The sequence below is a fragment of the Typopeltis vanoorti genome, chromosome 26 (genome assembly GCF_054136105.1).
Source record: "Typopeltis vanoorti isolate ZY-2024b chromosome 26, IOZ_Tvanoo_1.0, whole genome shotgun sequence".
Classification (NCBI taxonomy): Eukaryota; Metazoa; Arthropoda; class Arachnida; order Uropygi; family Thelyphonidae; genus Typopeltis; species Typopeltis vanoorti.
Window position 1 is genome coordinate 31,925,175 of NC_143574.1, and position 21,903 is coordinate 31,947,077.

At 34.7% G+C, this 21,903-nt stretch overlaps 1 protein-coding gene across 1 annotated transcript in view; it reads right to left on the bottom strand.

Moving 5' to 3' along the window:
* Window positions 1-21,903, bottom strand: part of LOC150092464 (dynactin subunit 1-like) — a 334,669-nt gene that overhangs the window by 68,379 nt on the left and 244,387 nt on the right. The window contains exons 22-24 of the mRNA XM_090414876.1: window positions 13,826-13,882; window positions 9,255-9,457; window positions 5,429-5,522 (exon numbers count right to left, since the gene is read on the bottom strand). Of these exons, the coding sequence (XP_090271002.1) occupies window positions 5,429-5,522; window positions 9,255-9,457; window positions 13,826-13,882 (354 nt within the window). The remainder of the gene's footprint in view (window positions 1-5,428; window positions 5,523-9,254; window positions 9,458-13,825; window positions 13,883-21,903) is intronic.

Below are 21,903 nucleotides of genomic sequence, written 5' to 3' on the forward strand. Positions count from 1 at the left end.
TAGGAGAGTGGAATAGGTTGCCAGAGTCTGTTCTGAGTGCTATGACTGTGAATGAGTTCAGAATAAATTATGATAGATACTGTGCGAATGTTGGATAGTTCTTGGCATGATGTTTAGGATCTCCCTCAATGAGTCTAAGGACTCCATGGAGTAGCCTATAATAATAATAATAAGAATTGCTGCTATTGTACATAGGATGCCTATAATACTTATATTATAAATGGATGCTGGGAAGCTTCTTGCTTTCATTTTAGCAAGTCCACTAGACAGCAGAGGAAGTGTATTGAATGATGGTACAGTGTGACAGCATCCATGGAAGAAATTATAAAAAAGACATAGAAAAGTCATAAAGTAAAAACAGATTATTTTTAAGATAGTAATTGAAGCAAGTCATTGAGAGAGAGAATTCAGCGATTAGATGAACTGCCATTCTTCTAGACATTGATAATTTTTTGATTGAGAGAATTTTGGTGCACCACCTCAAACATAAGAGCAGTTTATTTATTTAGCGTATGGCATAATAAAGACACATCAGAATATATAAATACATATTTGTGAGACAATAAAAATGAGACAAGTAATGCACATATACAAATATCAGGTAAAAAAAAGTCTAAAATTTTAAGTCTAGTTCAGATTTTTGTATGATGTTATTAGGGGTTCTGATCTTTAAAGAGATTCACCAGATGTCTTTTGAAAGATAGTGTTCTATCCAAGGTAACACCCAGATATTTAGGGAAATTTTGGTGCTGCAGCATTGTGTTGTTAAAGCTGACCTGAAGTTTCCTATTTTCCAATTTGGTGTTTAGGTGAAAAGAGCTAACCTCAGTCTTATTGAGGTTTGGTGTTAGTCTCCATTTATGAAAGTATTCCCCAATGGTTCTAAGGTTTGTGAGAATATCTTCAGTTACTTCAATGCTCGTGTTGGATGGTGAGGACTATATCATCAGCATAAGCAAATTTTTTTGACCTACTTGTTGGTAAATCAGATGTATATAAGTTGAATAAGATTGGTGCTAATATTGAGCCCTGTGGGAGCCCATTGTTCAGCTTTCTCAGTTTGCTCATTTTGTTTCCCAGTACCACATGGAAGAACCTGTCAGAAAGCATATTACCAATAAGTCATATGATGGATTGGCATGGTATGACTTGTATCAGCTTGTATAGCTTCCCCTCTTTCTATACTGTGTCGTATGCAGCAGTAAGGTCAACAAACACAACAGAGGTTTTCAAACATCTCTGGAAGCCTGCTTCGATATGGGTAGTAAGGCTTAGTACTTGATCCGTATAACTACATTGAGTCCTGAAGCCTGCTTGCTCAACAGGGATAACTTCAGATATTTTTGGTCCAATTCTGTTAAGGAGGAGTCTCTCAAGGAGCTTATAACAGCAACTGAGGAGCGCAATTAGGGTGATAGCGCTCTGCTTGATCTTGAGGCTTGTTGAGTTTTAATATGGCTATTATTTTGGTTCTCTTAAAGGCTGTTGGAAGATTTCCCATCCTTAAAATGAGAAAAGAATCTTGTTAGCCATTGACAAGCATTTTTTCCACAGTTTACCAAGAATTCAGGGTGTACACTACCAAAGCCTAATGCTTTGCCGGTTTTCACCCCCTTTAATTCCTCGGTTATTTCGTCTGTGGTAAATTCTCTTGAAAATTAGGAACTGCCATCTGCACTTTGCTGTAAATTTCTGAGTGTTTGTTTAACCTCCCGTGTGTGTCAATGATCTCGAGGGGGCTCTAGACAGCGAGGTTATTTGACAGGCAATTTGATCTGGGGTCACCAAAGGATCTTTACGAGTGATTGGGTTACTTCCACCTAACTTCTGTAATAGGCTCTACTTGCTTTTCTACTTGATTTTTTAAAGTCTAAGTCCTCTGTAGTTTTTATCCATTTTTCTCTGTGCTCATTATCAACCTTCTGGAGTAATTCGTCAGTTATGTCACAGTCGCCAGATTCTAAGTAGACTTGGTATAGCTCTTCGCAGTCTTTATTCTAGCCAGGTATGTATTCCTTTTGGAAACCCCTTGAAAGATACTTCTTCGCTGTTGATATGACTGCTCCAATGAATCTGTTGTAGTTTTCGCTCACAGGAGGTATCCATCTTACTATTTTATCCAGTTCTTGTGAAAAATCCTGCCAGTTTGCTTTTCTAAAATTCCATCTTGGTCATGGAATGGGCTGTATTATTGGTATTCCTACTTCTACCAATACTGGGCGATGTTGGCTGTGTGGAAAATCTTCAAGGACTTGTCTTGTTGTGTTTATCGGCTGATTTTGCAAATTTTGGGTAACAAAGCAGAGATCTGGGTTGTATTCCATTTTCTATGCTAGAGCCTTAAAGGTTCTTCGTCCTTTGCATCAAATATTAAGCTAAGATTATTTCGCTCAGCCCAGTTTGTTAATGCTTCACCATTTTCATCATTATTATTGTAATTCCACATGGTGTAATTGGCTGTTAAAATCTCCTATGTAAATAGTAGGATGTGGAAATATGGGAATTACTTCAGGTGGCCATTCTACCAGGGGAGGCTTATAGATATTAACCACTGTGAGATCTTCAATTTTGGCTATGAGAGTGTGTATATTCTGATTAATATGTGTATATAAAATTAATTTGTATATGTGTATATTAAAGTGTCTATATTCTGATTAATAAGAGCAGTGTTCTAAGGTTGTAATTGGAATTTGTATTTGATTATTAGCTGGATAGATAAAAGTAGTCTCTTCTGAAATTACTGATGTGATGTTTTTGGTAGAAAAAGAAATAAGGAAATGTCAATTCAGGAAGGAGACTGGATCTTGACTCACAATCTGGGTATTATGTACTATGAGAGGGAAGTGAATTGAGTTTTTTTTCCGCAAGAAAGGAGGCAGGATTGTTTTAGCAGTATTAAATGTGACTAGGTTATCCTTACATTAAGAAGAATGGTATGCAGAAGGTTGTAGAAGATCCTAACCAATGATAGGAATGTTAGCGAGAGAAAGTCATTTAAGTATAAAAGAAAGAAGACAAAGCAGTAGCACTACAAAACAGCATTTTGTAGTGCTACTGCTTTGGTGGAGAGTCTGAAGATGACTAGAACTATTATATAAATTATGGATAAGAAAAAAAAATATTACACATGTATGATTTTACAATATATAAACACGTTAAAAGTACAATGGTAATTATTTTCAAGATAAATGAAGAAGAATTTATTGAGGATTGTTCAGGAGAAATCTCAAATTTTTGCCTAAATAACAATTATAGATTAGATTCGAGATCCACTTTTTATAGCAGGATAACAATATACTACACTCATGCATATTGTATACTACAGTCCAAATGTTATAAACGAAGTACACATTTCACCTGTATATGAAAAAGTGTTTATGACTAGGGCCAAATGTGGGCATAAATTTGTCAGCATGGTAATAATTTATATTACACAAAAAATGTGTTATAAATTTTGTGCAAATTAAATTGCAGTACATTTTTAGCAAAAGTTACAAATTGTCTAAGCATGTAGTTAAGGAATTAATGTACAGTGCTTACAGAAAACAATGGAGAGAGAGAGACATTTCAGTATGGAATATGTTCACACCTAAATGAGATGCAGCTCTCACAACATCCATACCATGCTTAGCACCAAGTGATTCAGGAGTTCTTGAAGCAAACTGGCCCACTCCTCCTTCAGAGCAAATATAGGGCCTTGTTTGTTTACTGGGGTGGGGGGATTTCAAGAAGCAATGTATCTCCCTTTTGCATCCCAAGTGTGTTCTATGGGTTTGAAATCTGGAAAACATGCTGGCCACTTCATTCGATTAATCTTGGTCTCCAGAAGTATCTCCACTGCTCGTGTACGATGTAGTGTGGCATTATCATCCATAAAAATGAATTCTTCACCTACAGCACCATGGAATATGATGTTGAAGAATTTCGTTGCAATATCATTCCCTAGTCATAGTCCCTTTTTTCCTACTTGTAGCATGGTGCATCCATTAAGTATAATGCCATCATAGATACACAGCACTGCTGTGTATCTATCCCTTTCAGGGTAGATATACTTTCACACGATATCAAGTGTCACCTGGAATTGGAGGAAAGACTAAAACAACTCTCATTTGTGAAGAGATTAGCCCATTGGTGTCTTGTATAGTTTTATGGATACAACAGAACTGAAAACATAGTTTATGATCAGCTGTGGAAAAAGGAAGCAGACTACAAGCCTTCAGGCCTACTTGTTGCAGATGTCTTACCACAGTTTGTTGAGATATCTGTGTACCTGTGCTTGTTTGGAGCTGACCTGCCATAGTGCGTCGATTACATTTTACTGTTATAATTATAATCAAAAATCTGTCTTTGTGCTCCATGGTAGAGCACGGGTGACCTCTGAGCAAACATCTGGAACACATTCCATTGGTTTGAAATGCTGCCCAGAGCCTGGATACAATGCTATGTAAGATTCTAAACTCTCTGGCAATATCAGTGATTCTGTGGCCTTCTTCAAACTTTCCAATAATTCTTCCCTGTGTAAAATCTAGATAATGTCTTTGAGACATTACAAGACATCCAAGTTTGAAACTTTATTTCTTCACGAAAAGAGTTTCCTTCACACAGTTGGCTCAGTACAGTCTTTGGACTTTTATCCTGTTAAGTGCTATCACATGACCCCTTTGTGCACGATTTGAAAATTTGAATGTGTACCTGCTTTCTACTCAAAATCTTCACTTATACAAATTGCCATAGGCTGATTCATCTAAATTTTCAGTCGTAATCATCAGAAATAGTGTTTGTCCTTAGGTTTTGGAAACCTAAGGGTACAAAATTTTACATATCAACTAGGTGAAGCCAGCAAACATATGCAAAGGGAAAGAAATATTATTATTATTATGTGACACTTCTAGGGAGTCCAAGGACTCTTTACTTTACTTTGCTAAATACAATCCATCATCTCCACTACTACTTAATTCTCCTACTATGACACTACTACTCATCAATGCCATCATCACCAACAACTGTATTTTTTGTCTGTAAATTGCATGTGTTCTGAAGGCCAATTTGTCTGTATGTGGGATGAAAAACCCAAGTTTCCAGGAGAAAAAAGCCCTGCTACCTCCATATGAAATCAGTTAACTCACCTTCAATTGAAAACGCCTATAAAAGGATTCCCCTCATCACGATGAGAATTGAACCCAGGCATTTTCCAATCAAAGGGTGCAATGTTCCACTGTTCTTCCAATTGCGCTATGGAGGCACCAAAATATGACAATGAAATATCTGTCAGTCCAGATAAAGAGTAAATATGTTCAAAAAAATTTCTGATATTTTTATATGTTTTCATTTAGTTTATTAAACATTATATTAAAAGTTCCAACAAGATTAACTGAAGAAAAAAAAAATTAATGTAATGCTATGCTTAAAAAAGCTAAATATAACATACTTTAGGTACTATTTTGCTATCACTATCATACTCTCCTTCTTGCAATGCCACTGAAATCTTGTTGATTGTAGTCATCACTGCATTCAGAGATTGTCTGAAAAACATCAAAACCAAATGTTAAAAAGTAAAAATGTGGTTTGTTTACGATTCCAAACAAGCAATGTGGGCCAAAAAAAAATAGAATACTTGCATTTAATTGTTTCTTCTTATATCCGATACTGAGTTATAATGACTATTATTGAGAATGGTTGTTGAGACACCAGAATAAATTATGTGCATAATCAAGGAAAAGAAATCTGAATGAGGTTTGTGTGAAGATTAGCAAATCTGGCAGCACTATGGCTATAACAAACATGACTGACAAAACACTGCAACCTTGTAACCTGATAATTGATGAGTCAGTAGTGTAATGGCCATAGTGTTCTATTGTGTGATTATGAGTTTCTTAGATATTTTATGAAACCTAAGGATCAAATGATAGTGGTGGGGAGAATTTTGTTTAGAATTTTCACATAAAATTCTGAACAAAATTGATGTTCAGAATTTTATGTGAAATTTGGAAAAGTGATCAAGACATATCAAAATGTCTATGAACCAGAAGTAAGAAACATAGTTACAGACATCTGGCAGTACAAGTATTTCAAACATTTTGATAATGTTTGAAGTGAGAGACAGAGTACCAAGACAGATATCATTGACAGAATATCGATCTGCCAATGACAAGTGGCTGATGAGGCGGATAGAATATTATTGTTAAGGAAATTGTGCTTGCCAGATCAAATGTCACTGGAAAGGATTCATCATGTTGTGGCAGCAAGATTAAATATGGGCTGAGTCTGTATATCTGTATATATACAGTATATATATACACACACACAGTTGACCATTGAAAAATGTGGATTTGAACAGCACGGATTGACTTATATGTGGATTTTATGAACAAATATATTAACCAAATGGAAAAACTTTCAACAACTAACTATCTCTAATCCAGAGTATTTTAATAATAAGGTGTGACACCTTTTGGCAACTCGTATAAGTAAATATGACTTCTCCATCGCTTCTGCCTTAGTATCACCACCTCTGGGTCTGGCTCCCACTGACGAGACCTCAATAAAGGTCAAACCGGTCTGGGTAGTGGCCCTTCCCTTAATGCATAGCATTATACATGTCTGCAAGGAGATGTGCTTTGCATTATGGGATACTAAAGCAAGTGATTGAAGTCATACCACCTTTACCACGAGTTGCCCCAGTCCTGAAAATATTTCAGGCACAAACTTTGTTTGCTTACACTTGGATAAAGGGTTAAACAAGTATATAATTTCTTGGTATCTTTAATTTATAGCATAACCAAATGGAAAAACTTTCAACAACATTCAGCAACCAAATATATGGGAAAATTTTTTGGATTTGTGACAATTTGAAAAAACCAAGAAAAAGTTAAGTATGTTATGAATGCATAAAATATATGTAGATACAAATCTATTTTATCATTTACTAGCATAAAGTATATACAAATCTATTATAAAAAGTTAAAATTTATCAAAACTTATGCACACAAAAACTTACAGACCATACACGGATTTACACACACCCTTCTCACGTGTGTGTGTATTATCAAAACTTATGCACACAAACACTTACAGACAATACATGACTTTGCCACAACAGAATTCCAAAATAAGAATTTAAAGTAAGTTTTTCTGTCTCAGAAAGAATAATTATTTAGAGGCATTACAGTTATCATTATTAAAATTATTACTTAGTAAGTATTTTAATGTTGGATGAATAAGTCTAATTTGTAATTTTTAAATTGTGATTTTAATATTTAGCTGATTTTGAAAGAAAACAAATACGTAATAATAAAATCTTCAAGCATATACTAGTGATGTTATTATTTATCTTCTTAATTCTTAATCAATGTGAAAGGGAAAAACTAAGTTCACTTCAAAGCTTTAAAATTAGGAAGTTTGGAATGAAACTGAATTTCTGTTCATTCTATAGAACAAGAATAAGAAAAAAATTTGGTTGTTTTCAGGGCAGCAAGGAATAATAGATAAATTTTAAATCTTTAATAAAGCAAAATAAAAATTTCAAGGAGGTTCTGTTTTCTTAGTTTTTTTTTTTTTTTTTTTTTTTTTTTTTTAGGTCTAAGAGACAACAGCAGAATCCTTTGAGAGAGAGAAAGAAATGAAAAAAAATTAGCCGTTGATCTCTGTTCAATTTCTTACTTATTCCATATATATATATATATATATATATATATTATTTTATTTTTTTTTCTATGCCCCACCACCATATTGGTTTTGATTATTTTAACTTCTGTATTGAATTAATTTGTAATCTTCACTAAATATTGTGCCTAAATAGCTGAAATGTTCTACATGTTTTGCAGATGTGCTTATTTGTCTTCCATCTGATTTTGCAACTTAAGCATAAATCATATACTGCACCATATAATGTCCCACTTATACCACACAGTCCCCCCCACCCCACACCAAACCATCATTGATGCAGGGTAATGGCATTTTTGAATCACTGATGTTATGGCATGTGCAGTGTGACCATCTGGGGCATATACCTTATCAGCAGTTAAATGATTTTTCAATGGTGAAAATCTTCTCATCTGTGAAGAGGACATCTGTGTGTCTGTTATTTGCGTACTGACTGCCAGAGAAGTGCCTTTGATTTTATTACCCTCTGCCACATGAGTTGTGGTGTTAAGAAGAGTCTAATAGAACGATGATAGGCTCTCACTCCAAGGTCATCAGTTAGTACATGTGACATCATTCTCTGCAAAACGTCCATCTCTCACGACATCACTTTTTGAGTTCTCACAGGATTACAGCAGAGGTGTAATTTTTCATAGCCCTAACAAGTTGTTGTCCTAACACAGCATGGTGAACCTTTTCTTTGGAGGTCAGATACGTCTTCTGTATCATTATAAAGGTTAATAGTCCGATACACAAACATCGTACTGATCCTGAGTGTTTTAGCATATTGAAAATAACAGGTGGCTGCATTCCAATCTTGTGAAGTGCTATTAGAGCTACATGGTTTTTTTAGTCTCCTCACTGCATGTTGACCTGTACAGCTAGACAACTCTCTCTCTATATATACATATATATACACTGATGAACAAGTGAACGTTGGCTGCATATGCAAAATTCTGTGGGCAGCACATATTTATGGAACAGTATTTATGGCAAGACTGGGTATAGCTGCTCTGGAATTGCTGACTATACTTTGGACACTCATCACAGGATACACTGTGAGAAGGCCACTGTTTTGCGCCAAAGCAAATAATACAAATACGAAAGGCTATTCCTTGAATCTGCCTCAGCCCTGAGAGACTTTCCAAACCTCAACAAATTTGGGTGCATGAGAAACTGCCTCAAATTTGGGAAGTACTTATCCTCACATCTTCAGCACAATGGCCAAGACTATCCAATTTATGCCACTAGGACTCTAGGTCTGACTTTGGTTGCCTTTTTTCAGTCCTATTTATCCAGTGTTTAGTGTCTGCGTGCACATATCATTGTTTTGTGATCCCTGATGATGGCAATGTAATGCTGCCAAAATATAGGAAATATTAATTAAAGTGATTATAATTGGTATTTAGTGTATATTATAATTTCCTGAAAAATAATAGTTATGAATAGCCAGTGTAAGCATTTCAACCAGAACAGATCATAGGGGGTCTATATCTGTATTTAGTATTGATGATGCTTTGTTTGAGAAGCTAATCCATGCAATTCTAACGTAAAACAAAAATTCCTGTTGGTAATATCCACATTCCCACTGCAGGCATTTCAGAATAACTTACCGAAGGCATTCAGGACCACTGTCATCCTTTCCATAGGCTTTGTCAGTAGCTTCATGAGCCAATTCCTTTAGCTTTTGACTTGGCAGATCTCCAGATTCCCCAGACATAGATACTTGTTGCAAGACTGCTTTCAAGAGTAAATGAAGAGCATGCAATACTTTAATTACCTGATCTCGGCCATTCAGAATTAGCTGTTCACAAACCTGTATTAAATAAAAAATTGAATTAAGGACACAAACAATTAAAAGTTGAAGTTTTCACTATCATATGTAGTAATTATAATTATTGTTATATAACCTTCTAGGACTTAAGGTAGATATGGATACCAGAACTAATTTATTAACATTAAATTACAGATGCCAAGAAATTATATTCTCATTGAATATTTTTTTCGACCACTATATACTACATAAGATGACAGAAAAGGGTTTAATAGGTCGGAGATTTTGATACAAACTATTAGCCTACTAGTTTCGCCATACTAACTTGTGGCTTCTTCTGGGCCAGATAACTATACACATGGCAGCTTAAAAATCAAGCTTAAGTTATGAATTAATACATAACCGAAAGATGAAAAATATCAAATTCATAGGAACCGTTACACAAATGTGTGGAACGTGGATGCTTGCACTTGGTCAGTCATTGTTAAGCAGGTGCATCCTATAATTTACTGCGAAGTTGAACTCTGTGTTGAGAGATCTTATGGGTGATTTCCAGATATCACAAAGGGTCATCCCTTGGTTTCTGTTCAGGATGCCTTGTGAGCGAATAATTATTGCTGCTTTTTTATGTTGCAGGAGATGTAGTCCTCTTCTATGTAAGGCATAGTACTTTTATCCCATTCGATGTTGTGGTTAGTGTTGGAAAAAAGAGAGGCTAAACCAGAATTGTCCTATTGTTTACGTCTCTGATGTGCTCCTTTTGTCTTATTTCTAGACTTCCAGAAGTTGTTCGATATAATTCAGGTCACAAGAAAGAACAAGGAATGTTGTAAGCTCCAGGATGTTTATTGAAAGGATTCTTGTCTTCAGGTGAACATAGCATATTGGGTACTGTCTTTATTGGTTTGAAGGCAACTCTAATGTCGTGAGAACTAGCAGGTTGGCAATTTTTTGTGAAAGTGTGCCAGCAAAAGGAATGGAAATAGAAGTCCTGTGATGAGTTTCTTGGATTTGCTGTGGAGAGGGGTTGGAGAAAAGTATCCTTTTTGTTATTTTTTTTGGATATCCATTGTTTGTTAATGTTTGGAGAATAAAATCTAATTCGTCTGTAAATACTTTGTCATCTCTTATGATAGAGGTTGCCCTATTTTTCAGCATATGTATAATGCTTAATTTTTGTGAAATATGGTGTTATGAGGAGAAATGCAGGTAACGGCCTGTGTGGTTTGGCTTGCAGTATACATTAAGACCAATGCTGTCGCCCATTTGCTTTGTAATTAATGTGTCCAAAAAAGGTAATTTCCCTTCATTTTCCAGCTCCAAGGTAAACTTGATTTTTTGGTGAAACTAGTTTATAGAAGTTAGGAAATCATATAGTTCTGCCTCACTATGTTTCCATATTATAAATATGTCATCAAATATCTTCACCGCACTGACGGTTTTGGATCATATGATGTCATTTTCAAACTTTTCCACAGATAAGTCCACACATGGAGGAGATAGAGGAGTTCCCATTGCAAGGTTGTTTGTAATCTTTCCATTCCACTTGAAGAAATTCGAATTGAGGCAATGTCTATAAAGTTGGGCGATGTCTTCAGGAAAAGATTGTCTATGAGAGTCATAACTTCATTCACTGACATTCGTAAATAAAGACATCTAAACTAGCTAGAATGTCAGTTCTTGATATGGAGACATTTCTTAGCTTTTCAATAAAATGTTGTGCATTTTTGATATATGTGTCTGTATTTCTAATGTGTGTTTTAGAAGACGCGCGAGATGGTTGGATAATAAATAAGTTGGAGAGTTTATCCCATCTACAATCGGACGAAAAGGTATATCAGTTTTGTGTACTTTCGGTGATCCATATTTACGTGGAGTTAACGGATGCATAGACTTCGGTTTCTTGTTAAGGTCTGTTGGCCATGTGTCCATGTTACGTAGAAGGTTGTTTCTATGTGGTTTGTCCAAGTGGGGTCCGAATTTAATACAGTAAGTTGATGTGTCGGAAAGTAAAAGAGATTTTTGATAAATAATCTTTCGTATTTAAAATGATGGTAGAAATGCCTTTGTCAGCTTTGAGGATAATTATCTCTTTGTTCTTCTTTAAATTAGTCAGTGCTCTTTTTTCTAAAGAAGTAGTGTTCTTTTTTAGTTAGTCGAGAAGATGAGAGAAGGATCACAGTCTTTAACCTTATATCATTCGCAACAGGTTTTCAGATAAAAAATGGAGAGCCTTCTCAACGTTGCACATAATGTCTATTTTAGGTATAAACTCTGGAGTGACAGCAAAGTTGAAACCTAACTTCTAGAGATGTTAAGCTGTGATCTGAAAAGTAGAAAATAACGTTATTGTCAGGAAGGTTAGGTCTTGAATTGAAATTCTTTTCATATAGGGCGTTAAATTTTTTTACGTATTTTCTTGCTATTTAAGAATGTTCTATTAAATGTATCATTAATCATATTGTCCAAACAGGACCATACATGAGCATCTATGCTGCTAACCCCTTCTCCAATCCCTCTCCACAGCAAATTCAAGAAACGCATCACAGGACTTCTATTTCCATTCCTTTTGCTGGCACACTTTCACAAAAAATTGTCAACCTGCTAGTTCTCATGACATTCGAGTTGCCTTGAAACCAATAAAGACAGTATGTAATATGCTATGTTCACCTAAAGAAAAAAATCCTATCAATAAACATCCTGGAGTTTACAACATTCATTGTTCTTGTGGCCTGAATTATATCGGAAACTAGTAGGTTAATAGTTTGTATTAAAATCTCTGACCTATTAAACTCAATTTTTCTGTCATCTTAAATTATATTCTCAGTTTCATCCTTTATCCAAGTGTAAGCAAACAAAGTTTGCATGTGAAGTCATTTCATGAGTGGGTTATTCGTATATAGAGGCTAATGACTTCACATTAGTTGCTTTAGTATCCCATAATCTAGTTTATTAACAAGTTCATGTAACTGCTAAACCTTTCAGTAAGTTGCAGTAAAAAAAAAGTTAGAAATATTATTATTACTTCCTGACACCTACAAGGAGTCCAAGGACTTATCGATGGAGGGCAACTACTCTCCAACCCTACGTCTCCATATCTACACCAATGCCATCTGTTGCTTACCACTACTAGTATATTTTGTCTGTAAATTGCATGTGTCCTAAAGGCCGATTTGTCTGTATGCAGGATGAAAAACCTGAGTTTCTGGGAGAAAAACACTACTACCTCCTTATGAGATTGGCTAACTCACCTTCCATAGAAAAATTCCTCCTGTCACAACGAGAATCAAACCTAGGCCTTTTCCAATCGAAGGGCACAATGTATCTTCATTTTTCCAATTGTGCCTCAGAGGCACTAAATATATGTTTTTTGGAACAGTTTGTAAAGTAAACATTTACAAAATAAATAATGTTATTCCAGTATGGTAGTGGAAATGTATCTGTGAATGTGCCTGAGAGTGTAAACTTCCAGAATTTTTATCTCGAATGACAATTCGGCTCAGAACACAACAGTACTGTTTCTTTCATGTAGCAGCAATACTCAGAATTATTTTACATCATAATCATTGGATTATATCAGTCTTCCAATTCAAATATGTTAAATCTTATCCAAGCTTCAAGTAGTCTTTAAGAGTGCCAAAGGTATTTAAAATCAAGCATACTGCAATGAGCTTCATCAAATCTTAAGCTTCCTTTTCAGCTTATGTTAAAGTTCATAACAGATGCAAACAAATTATCAGTACAAGTGCACCCATTAAAACTGATTTTACAAGGGCCAACCCTGATTCCACTTCTTTAATGCATGCACTTGTGCTGCATTAAAGAACAAGTGCATTAATCCTACTGCATCATTATCCACAGAGAAAGCCAATTTTCCAACTTCTTGCTTTTCTAGTAAATATTTTCCTTTCATTTGAATATGCAACATTTAATGTCCCTTGTAACTGTTCACCAGAAAGTAATCAGAAGAATCCAGCCTAAACAAAGTCTCCTGATACTGATGGCATTTCTCCAATTGTTCTGAAGATCTGTACTTCAGAGATGATTCCTCTTTTGTGCTGCCTTTTCAAACTGCCATATTGCACTAGTATCTCCTCTGTATATCAGTGCTAACAGGGGTGTATGAAACCACTATGCTGATTATTGTGAAACACAGTGAAAAGTTGCAGTGGCTTGAAAAAAAATTTTCATGACTCTAGATCATGGATTCCAGTTTTCTAATCCTTTGCTCATCCAAGTTGTCCACAAAGGAAGAATTACTTACATCTGAAGGAAGATGTTCTTGCTATTAAATTAACTCTGACCACAAATAGCATGGTCAGAGTTAATACTATAATACTATTAACTTCTTTTTCATGTTACATTTAATAAACATGTTGAGTTATTTGGAAAAGTACTTGAACTCATTACCTCATTTTCAAAGCTGAGTATTGCAGAGCTTCCTTCTGGCGGGCATCGTCGTCTCATCTAATATAAAAGGAGAAACAAATCTGAAATATTAACAAAACAAGATATGATATTTTAATATTTAAAGAGCTTTTTTTAAGTTTTAAAAATATTCTAATATAGAAGGATTAATGTGCAGAGTAAGGAAATTTTTACATCTTCAAATGCATGAAATATTCAGTTTTTTTCCCCTACACAGTGTTTTTATGTCCAGTTTTAATTTATTTACAAAAATACCAAATTTATAATCCAGCAGGCCTGGGAAAATGTACTGCCTCAGCAGATTTATTTACAAGATTAAAGTGATTGGTAGGGAAAAATAAGAAAATGTCATTGGTAAATAGCAGATAGTAGAAAGGTAGAGTGCTCTACTGCAAGCAGGTGGTGATCTAAATTGTAAAAATTCTGTAAAATGTTTAAAAGGAATCATCAGTTTACAGGATCATTTAAGATATGAATTTTTTCCATACATAATCCAAATGAGCAATCTTCTGATGACACTGATAAAGAGAAAAGAGCTGAATTTTGTCATTTCTGAAGTTTTTGGAAAAACGTCCTGCAGTATTGAAACAACATGGTTCGCAGATAAGATCTATTTTCATTTATTGTGTATGTTTGCAATGGGAAATGTGTACAGACTACAAACAAATCACCTTTATAAAACCACGTGCTTATAAAAGAATTTGGTCTCGAGTCAATTCATGATTTAATCTGTTGAAATAATTCAATAGAAAGAAGAATGCTGTTACAGAAAATGGAAACAGTCAGGATGAAAGAGGAAGAGGAAGAAGAGGGCAAGGTGGATTTGGAGTTTCGTTATATATAGACGTTGGCCAACTTTCCATTGTATTTTTACAGATGTGCAACAATGCTGACAAAGTTATGAATGTCAACATGATTTGAATAATGTTAATAGAGGTATCTATAGAAAATGCATATTGAAAAAAACCAAAAGAATGAAGTAAATGTTGGCCACTAGAGGGTTGCAACTTGTGTAGTGTTAGAAAAGAGCCGGTGAAAAGATAAATGCTATTTTGAGTAATAATTAGCGACATTGCTTGAATTTTAGTATTGTTCATTTTTGCAACTTAGTGTGTCTTCATAATTTTTGGCCTTGGAGAATTATTATTATTATTTATGGCATCTTCATAGAGTCTGGAGACTTGTCATGGGAGACACAAATCAACCATCATACACAAATAAATCCTATCATACCTATCCTTGAATCCATTCACTGTCAGGGAACCCACAACCGATTATGGCAATCCATTCCACTCATTTACCACTCTCCATGTAAAAAATCTGTCATATATTAATTTCACTTGCATCAATTTTATAAAATCCCTTTAATATCTTAAAAGTTTCTATCATATCCCCTCTTTTCCATCTATCAACTAAACTTTGTAACCCACAAACCTTCAACCTATCCTCGTAGGGAGTATTCCACAGACCTCTCACCATTCTGGTCAATCGTCTCTGAATCGTTTCAACCACCTCCTGGTCCCCAAAAAACCAGGTGACCAAATTGGTATGCAGTAGTCAAGATATGGCTGAATCATAGCCTTATAAAGAGAGATAATAACTTCCTTATCTTTACTTGTTAGTGTGTTTTTCGACATCCCGATAATTCGTCGAGCTATTTTACTAACTTTTGCGATATGCCCTCTGAACTTTAACTCTTGGTCCACCATTATCCCAAAGTCCCTAGCCTCATCAATTTCCTGCAAACCAATACCATCAATATGATACACCATATGTAACCTTTTCAACCTGAAGTGCATAACCTTACATTCTTCAACATTAAAGACAATCATTATCTTTTGTCCATAATGCCAATTTATTTATATCATCCTGCATGATCTTTGCATAATCAGTAAACAACTGAATATCCCCACTTAAATCTTTCCCTATGTCATTGATATATAAATTAAAGAGTAGTGGCCCTAGTATAGAATCCTGAGGTACTCCACTAGTCGTCATCATTCTACTAGACTCTACCCCACCATATACTACTTTCTGGTGTCTGTCCATCAGCCATCCCCCTATCCATTTCCATCTTCTCCAGTTTTTGTAATAGTTTTTCATGTGGTATTCTACCAAATGCCCTACAATTGTTACAGACTTCATTAATTGAAATTTTGAATCTCGCCTTCTTTGAACAGAACACAATGGTGGTATTCACAAGGTCAACCACACGGGTGCTGAGTGTCGCGAAAATCAAGTGCTGTTAATCACGTGGATTTTTCAAGACTGGTTTGATGTTGTGAGTGTAATATGTATGTGTGGCAAAATGTGAGAGATGTGTTTGTGGAGAAACTGAACGAGAGATGAGAGAAAGTATGGATTTGTAAGAAGTGCGATATTTTATTAGACTATGAGTTAACAAATATGAAACAGACTGAAGAAATGAAAGATAGTATAAATGAAAGAAGCAGAAATGGAACAAAGGAAGTACAAATGAGAAAAGTGAAGTAAGGTGTGGCAGAATGAGAGGTAGCAAAACCATGGAAGTGAAAGAGAGTGAAATTGTTGTAATGCAAGATTTGACGAAAGTTATTCAAAATGAAAAATGAAATGAGGAATATGCAAGGTTATATTATACATTTAGTGGAAACAAATTAAAGTGCAAAAGAATAGAATGAAGGGAAAAAAGGGTAAAAGAGGTGACGAGTGATTTGAGAATAGCAGTGTGTGTGGATATTTCATTGTTAGAGGAATGGCTAATGAGAGAGTCCATAAGGTCTGTTATTCAGGAAGCAGATTTGCTTTGGACATGAGGAGAAAACGAGCAACAGAATTAGTGGTGGCTGTAGAGACAAATCATTTAGGTGGACATAAGGAGAATGTAAGGGCAAACATCAGGAGGTTATTGAGAAGAGTGAAAGAGTATATTGGGAAAGGTTGTCAGTGTGTTGCTCAGGAATGACAATGATTAGTTGAAACAGAGAGCCACAATCATGAATGTATGCTAGCAGAGCTGCATGAGAAGATGGGAGTACAGTTTGTGGATGTGTGGTATGTATTTGAAGGAAAAATGGAATTATACAGATATGATGAATTGCATTTGAATGGCTTCGAAGTGAGTGCACTGGAGAAAGTGTTGCTAGATGGAAGTCCTGTATATGTGATGCAAGAAAAAGATCAGAAGTAAGAGATGAAGTGAAAGATTAGGAGAGTAGTATTGAAGAGACAGAAGTACTTGGCAATGGAAACAGTAATAGTGTGAAAGATGAAGAGAGAATGGGAATACAAGAGGAACAGAGAAGGGGGGGGGGGGGTCTGGGTGGACAGGGAGACATGGCATATTGAGAGTGAATGTTAGTAGTAGTTAATGTAATGGGATGATTAGCATAGATCAGGATATGGGTGGGAAAGGTGATATATATGGTAAGCAGTGATAAAGGTGATTGTGTTAAATTGTGAATGAAACTATGTTGTGTAATTTATTTTTTTTTCATTCACATTTAACATTGATTATTATGTATTAATCATGATTTGTATAAAAATTATTTATTATTCCTTAATTTAGGATTACTATTTAAATATTTATTCTAAACTTAACCTACTATTAATTTGTTAAGCAACAATATGTGCAGAATTTATAATAACTAAAATATATATATGATGTAACGAAAAGTATTATTATAATTAATTCTATACGTAATGAAAAGGCTGATTAAGTAGCTCAAATATTCTGTTTATTCTTATTTGTGAAAATTTAACGTTATGTAATCACTCATGTAGTAGTAGAGCATTGTATTACATTAGCGAAATGTTTGCGTTTATTTGTTGTCATGGAGACGCATGAAATAAACAAGCACGAGTCGAATAGAGCGTGACCTTCGGACTGAAAGGAGAGGAAAGATATTATATATAAAAAAGAAAAGATTTTGAATTAGAGGAGAGAGGAAGTTTTTGCGGAGCGGGAAGGAAGGTAGGATACAAGCAAAAGAAGTGGAAGAAAATTATAAGTTCTCTAGGGCAGAAATTCATGAGAATAGTGTTTAGAAGTGAGCCAAAACATAGTGAATCATATACTTAGCTGTAAGTGAAGTCATCTGTGTTGTAAAGGAAAATTATTGCCGTATCCGGATAAATAAAGAACTGGACATTCAATGAAAAATTCTGATTAGTTCCAGTTAGTCTAGGATCGCGTCTTAATTCTATGTTGCCCTGAGAAGAATTATATTGAAATTAATTAGTTTCAGAAAAGGAAACAAGGAAAGATATCAGTACCTTATTGATGTGTTTTTTTTTTTGAGTAGTGAAGCGCAATTAACAGTAGTTCAGTTAAAATCGTTGAAGAATTTTTATTAATGTGTTCCGCTAACGTAAATAAATTAATTCATAAGTGTGCTCACAATTAATAGGTGTATTGAAGATTGTATCTGGTAAGAGTAGTCATACTTGTTTGTTTATTCTAACATTAACATATCTTCGAAGTTCAAGGTCCGAAATAAGATTGCTTGGAATATTGGCTACCTTGATTAGTGCTTCCTGTGAATTTAAACATTAAGTACAGCTGATAGATATGTGGAGACTGATTAAATAAGAAGTTTTGTTTTATTAACTTGAGTTAAGAAAGCTTGTGATTTTGAAGATGTGAATTGTATGTGAAAGTTTAGAACATTGAACTGGCATGAGTGACTTAGCAAGATGTATTAAGTTGATTGTATTGTTTCATTTTAAAGCAGAATTCTTGTATTTGTTATATATATCATATATTAAATGTTTATTTTGTTAATCTAAATATTGTGTTTGCCTGAATTCCCTTTTATTGCACCGTTCATAAATATTCGAATCTTGCAGGAACCCCATGTGGAATAGTAAATAATTCGGCCTAAACAAATGAGGAGACTGCTAACTTAATTAAGAATTGAGATCCTACTATTTTGTATAGACTAATCTAAAAATAGGGTGGCACAGTATAATTATAAATTTCTCTACTTTTGGATCGGTGATCAATTTTCAATTAGTTGTTATATTGATAAGAGTGACTTGAACCAAGATGGCGGATTTAGAACATAACATGAAAATAGAAAGTCACGACAATTGGGTAAGGGCAGGTGGGGAAATAACAACCAACAAGTGGCTTGGATAGGACTGGTTATAGACCTAAAAGTAAACTGTTGTGTTTATTTATAAATGCCAGAAGTATCAAAAAAAAAAAAAAGGAGATGAAATGGTTTCACTGATTGAGTTTATTTGCCCCAAAACCATAGGAATAAGTGAAACACGGGTGAATGAAGATAACCTAATAGGAACTGAAATGAAAAGATAAGTCTGTTTTTCACGAGGAGAGAAAGGACAAGAAGGGAGTATGCATGTGTGTGTGGAGAGGGGGGCGTACTGCTGATGATAGCAGAATTATGTCCACATAAGGCAGACATGAAAGAGGGAAATAGTGGCAACAGTTATGAGGCAATGTGGTGTGAGGTGGAGGTTGACAGGAAGGCATATTTAGTTGGATGTTGCTATAGGCCAGGGAATGTGGAGGTTTTTTGATGAAGAAATGCAAAAACAAAGTAAGGATAATTATTATGGACAATTTTAATTATGGAAGTATAGATTGGAATGAAGAGATAGCATTGGAATAAGGAAAATGAATTTCATGAGTTCTTGAGAGACAACTATCTTGGGGAGGGGGCAGAACAAGAGTCCATCCCTGGAAATTGTATAAGGAAGCTGCTCCTCACACCCTCCTTGGAGAGTGGAATGCACTGTCTGAGTGTTGTGAATGTAAACACATTGAATCAATTTAAGGCACAGTTGGATGAGCTTTGTGTGCAATAGTGTGTATCTCCCACAGTGAGTCTCTAACTCCATGGAGGTCAGATGTAAATAATAATAAAAAATTAAAAAAAAAGATACAGAATAGAATTTATAGAAATAAAAAAGAAGATAAATTTGACTGTAGTAATTATAGAAGTATTACATTACTTAATGTAGTTTATAAAATTCTTACATCCATAATAAATGACAGGCTTAAAGAAATTACCAAAAAGAAAATAGGAGAATATCAGTGTGGATTTAGATCAAAAAGAAGTACCACTGATCAACTTTTCATTATCAGACAGATGATGGGAAAATATTTTGAGCATGCAATAGACCTACATGTATTATTTATAGACTTTAAGCAAGCATTTGACAGTCTAAACAGAGATAGTCTACAAAAGGCTGTGAAAGAATTAGAGATACTTCCAAAATTAATTAGATTAGTAATGATGACCATGAAAAAAACAAAAGCAAAAGTTAACATAGATAATAAACAACATTATTTATTATAGCCTTACATTATGCGATTAAAGATTTAGATCAAAGAGGAACAATTTTTAATAAATCAAGTCAATTATGTGCTTATGCTGATGATATAGTCATTGTGTCAAAGACTAAGAAATGGTTAATTGAAGTGTATAATGAACTGGAAAGAAAAACTAATGACATGGGATTAGAGATCAATGTAAATAAAACTAAATATATGGTCATGTCAACTTCAGAAATAAGAAGAAAACCACAGAATCTATAAGTTGGACAGAAAATGTTTGAAGGAGTGGCCAGATTTAAGTATCTAGGAGATATTGTAGAGAATGAGGTCTGATCAGCTATAGAATTAAAGAACGTATTGAAACTGGTAATAAAGCATATTATGCAAATATGAACATGATTAAAAGCAAGCTAATAAGCAGAAGTACTAAAATACTTATATATAAAATGCTCATTAGACCTGTGGTTACACATGGAAGCAAAGCATGGACTCTTAGTAAAAAAGACCAAGACAATTTTGAGGAAATTATAAGAAGAATTTATGGACCTGTTGAAGCAAATAGTGTATGGAGAATATGGTACAACAAAGAAATTAGTCAAATACTAAAAGAAGAAGAAGATATTGTTAGGTTCATAAAAGTGCAGAGATTGCAGTGGTTAGGTCATGTAGAGAAAATGGAAGACTTCCGTATGCCAAGAAGAATATTGAGAGAGAAGAGAAGATAAATGCCTCCGTAGCGCAAATGGAAGAACGACGGTACATTGCACCCTTTGATTGGAATAGGCCTAAGTTCGATTCTCGTCGTGACGAGAGGAATATTTATGTGGACTTTTTCAATCGAAGGTGAGTTAGCCGATCTCATTCATCCCGCATACAGACAAATTGGCTCTTCAGAACACATGCAATTTACAGACAAAAAATACTAGTTGTGGTAGTGGGCAGTAGATGGCATTGATGGAGATGATTGGTAGAGAGTGGTGGAGCCAGTTGTATAGTGGGTGTCCTCACGCGATGAGTCTTCAAACTCCTTGGAGGTGTCACGATAACAATAATAAGATATATGCAACAAGGAAAAAAGGAAGACTAAGATTAAGATGGATTGATAACGTAATCCAAGACTTGACAACTATGAAAGTGAAAGGCTGGGAAAGACTAGTCAAGGATAGAAGATCGTGGAGCAAGTTGTACAGGAGGCTAAGGCTCACAACTGGCTGTAACGCCGGATGGTGGGAAGCACCATCTGATTACCAATTAGTATCTCACTTCCTATATGGAGAGTACTTTCTAATATCAGGAAAGTTAAGAACTGATGTTAAAAGAGTTTTTTTCCATTCTTTAAGGACCAGGCCCAGTATGTTGTAGCAGGATTGAACTACTTGAAGATGGATCAAGAGAGTTGAACATAATTTTCCAGCTGTTTATCAAGTATTAAATTAAAAGGAAAATAAAATGTCAAAATTGCAAACAGTTTTGGGTTATCCTTGTAAATTTTAGTTTCAATTTGTTCCTTTGTTAAATTTTACTCCTTATTTCCTTGAATATACCATCAAGGGGTATAATAATACATTTCAAAAATTTCACCATTACTTTTTTTTTTTTAAATTAATTCATATTTTGATATTTCTATAAATTCTATTGCACACAAAGCTCATTCAACCGTGCCTTAAACTGATTCAATGTGTTTACATTCACAACACTCAGGCAGTGCATTCCACTGCCTGAGTGTTGTTGCCACTAGTTTCACTTTGAATCTTAGTAATGGACATGTGTGTTAGTT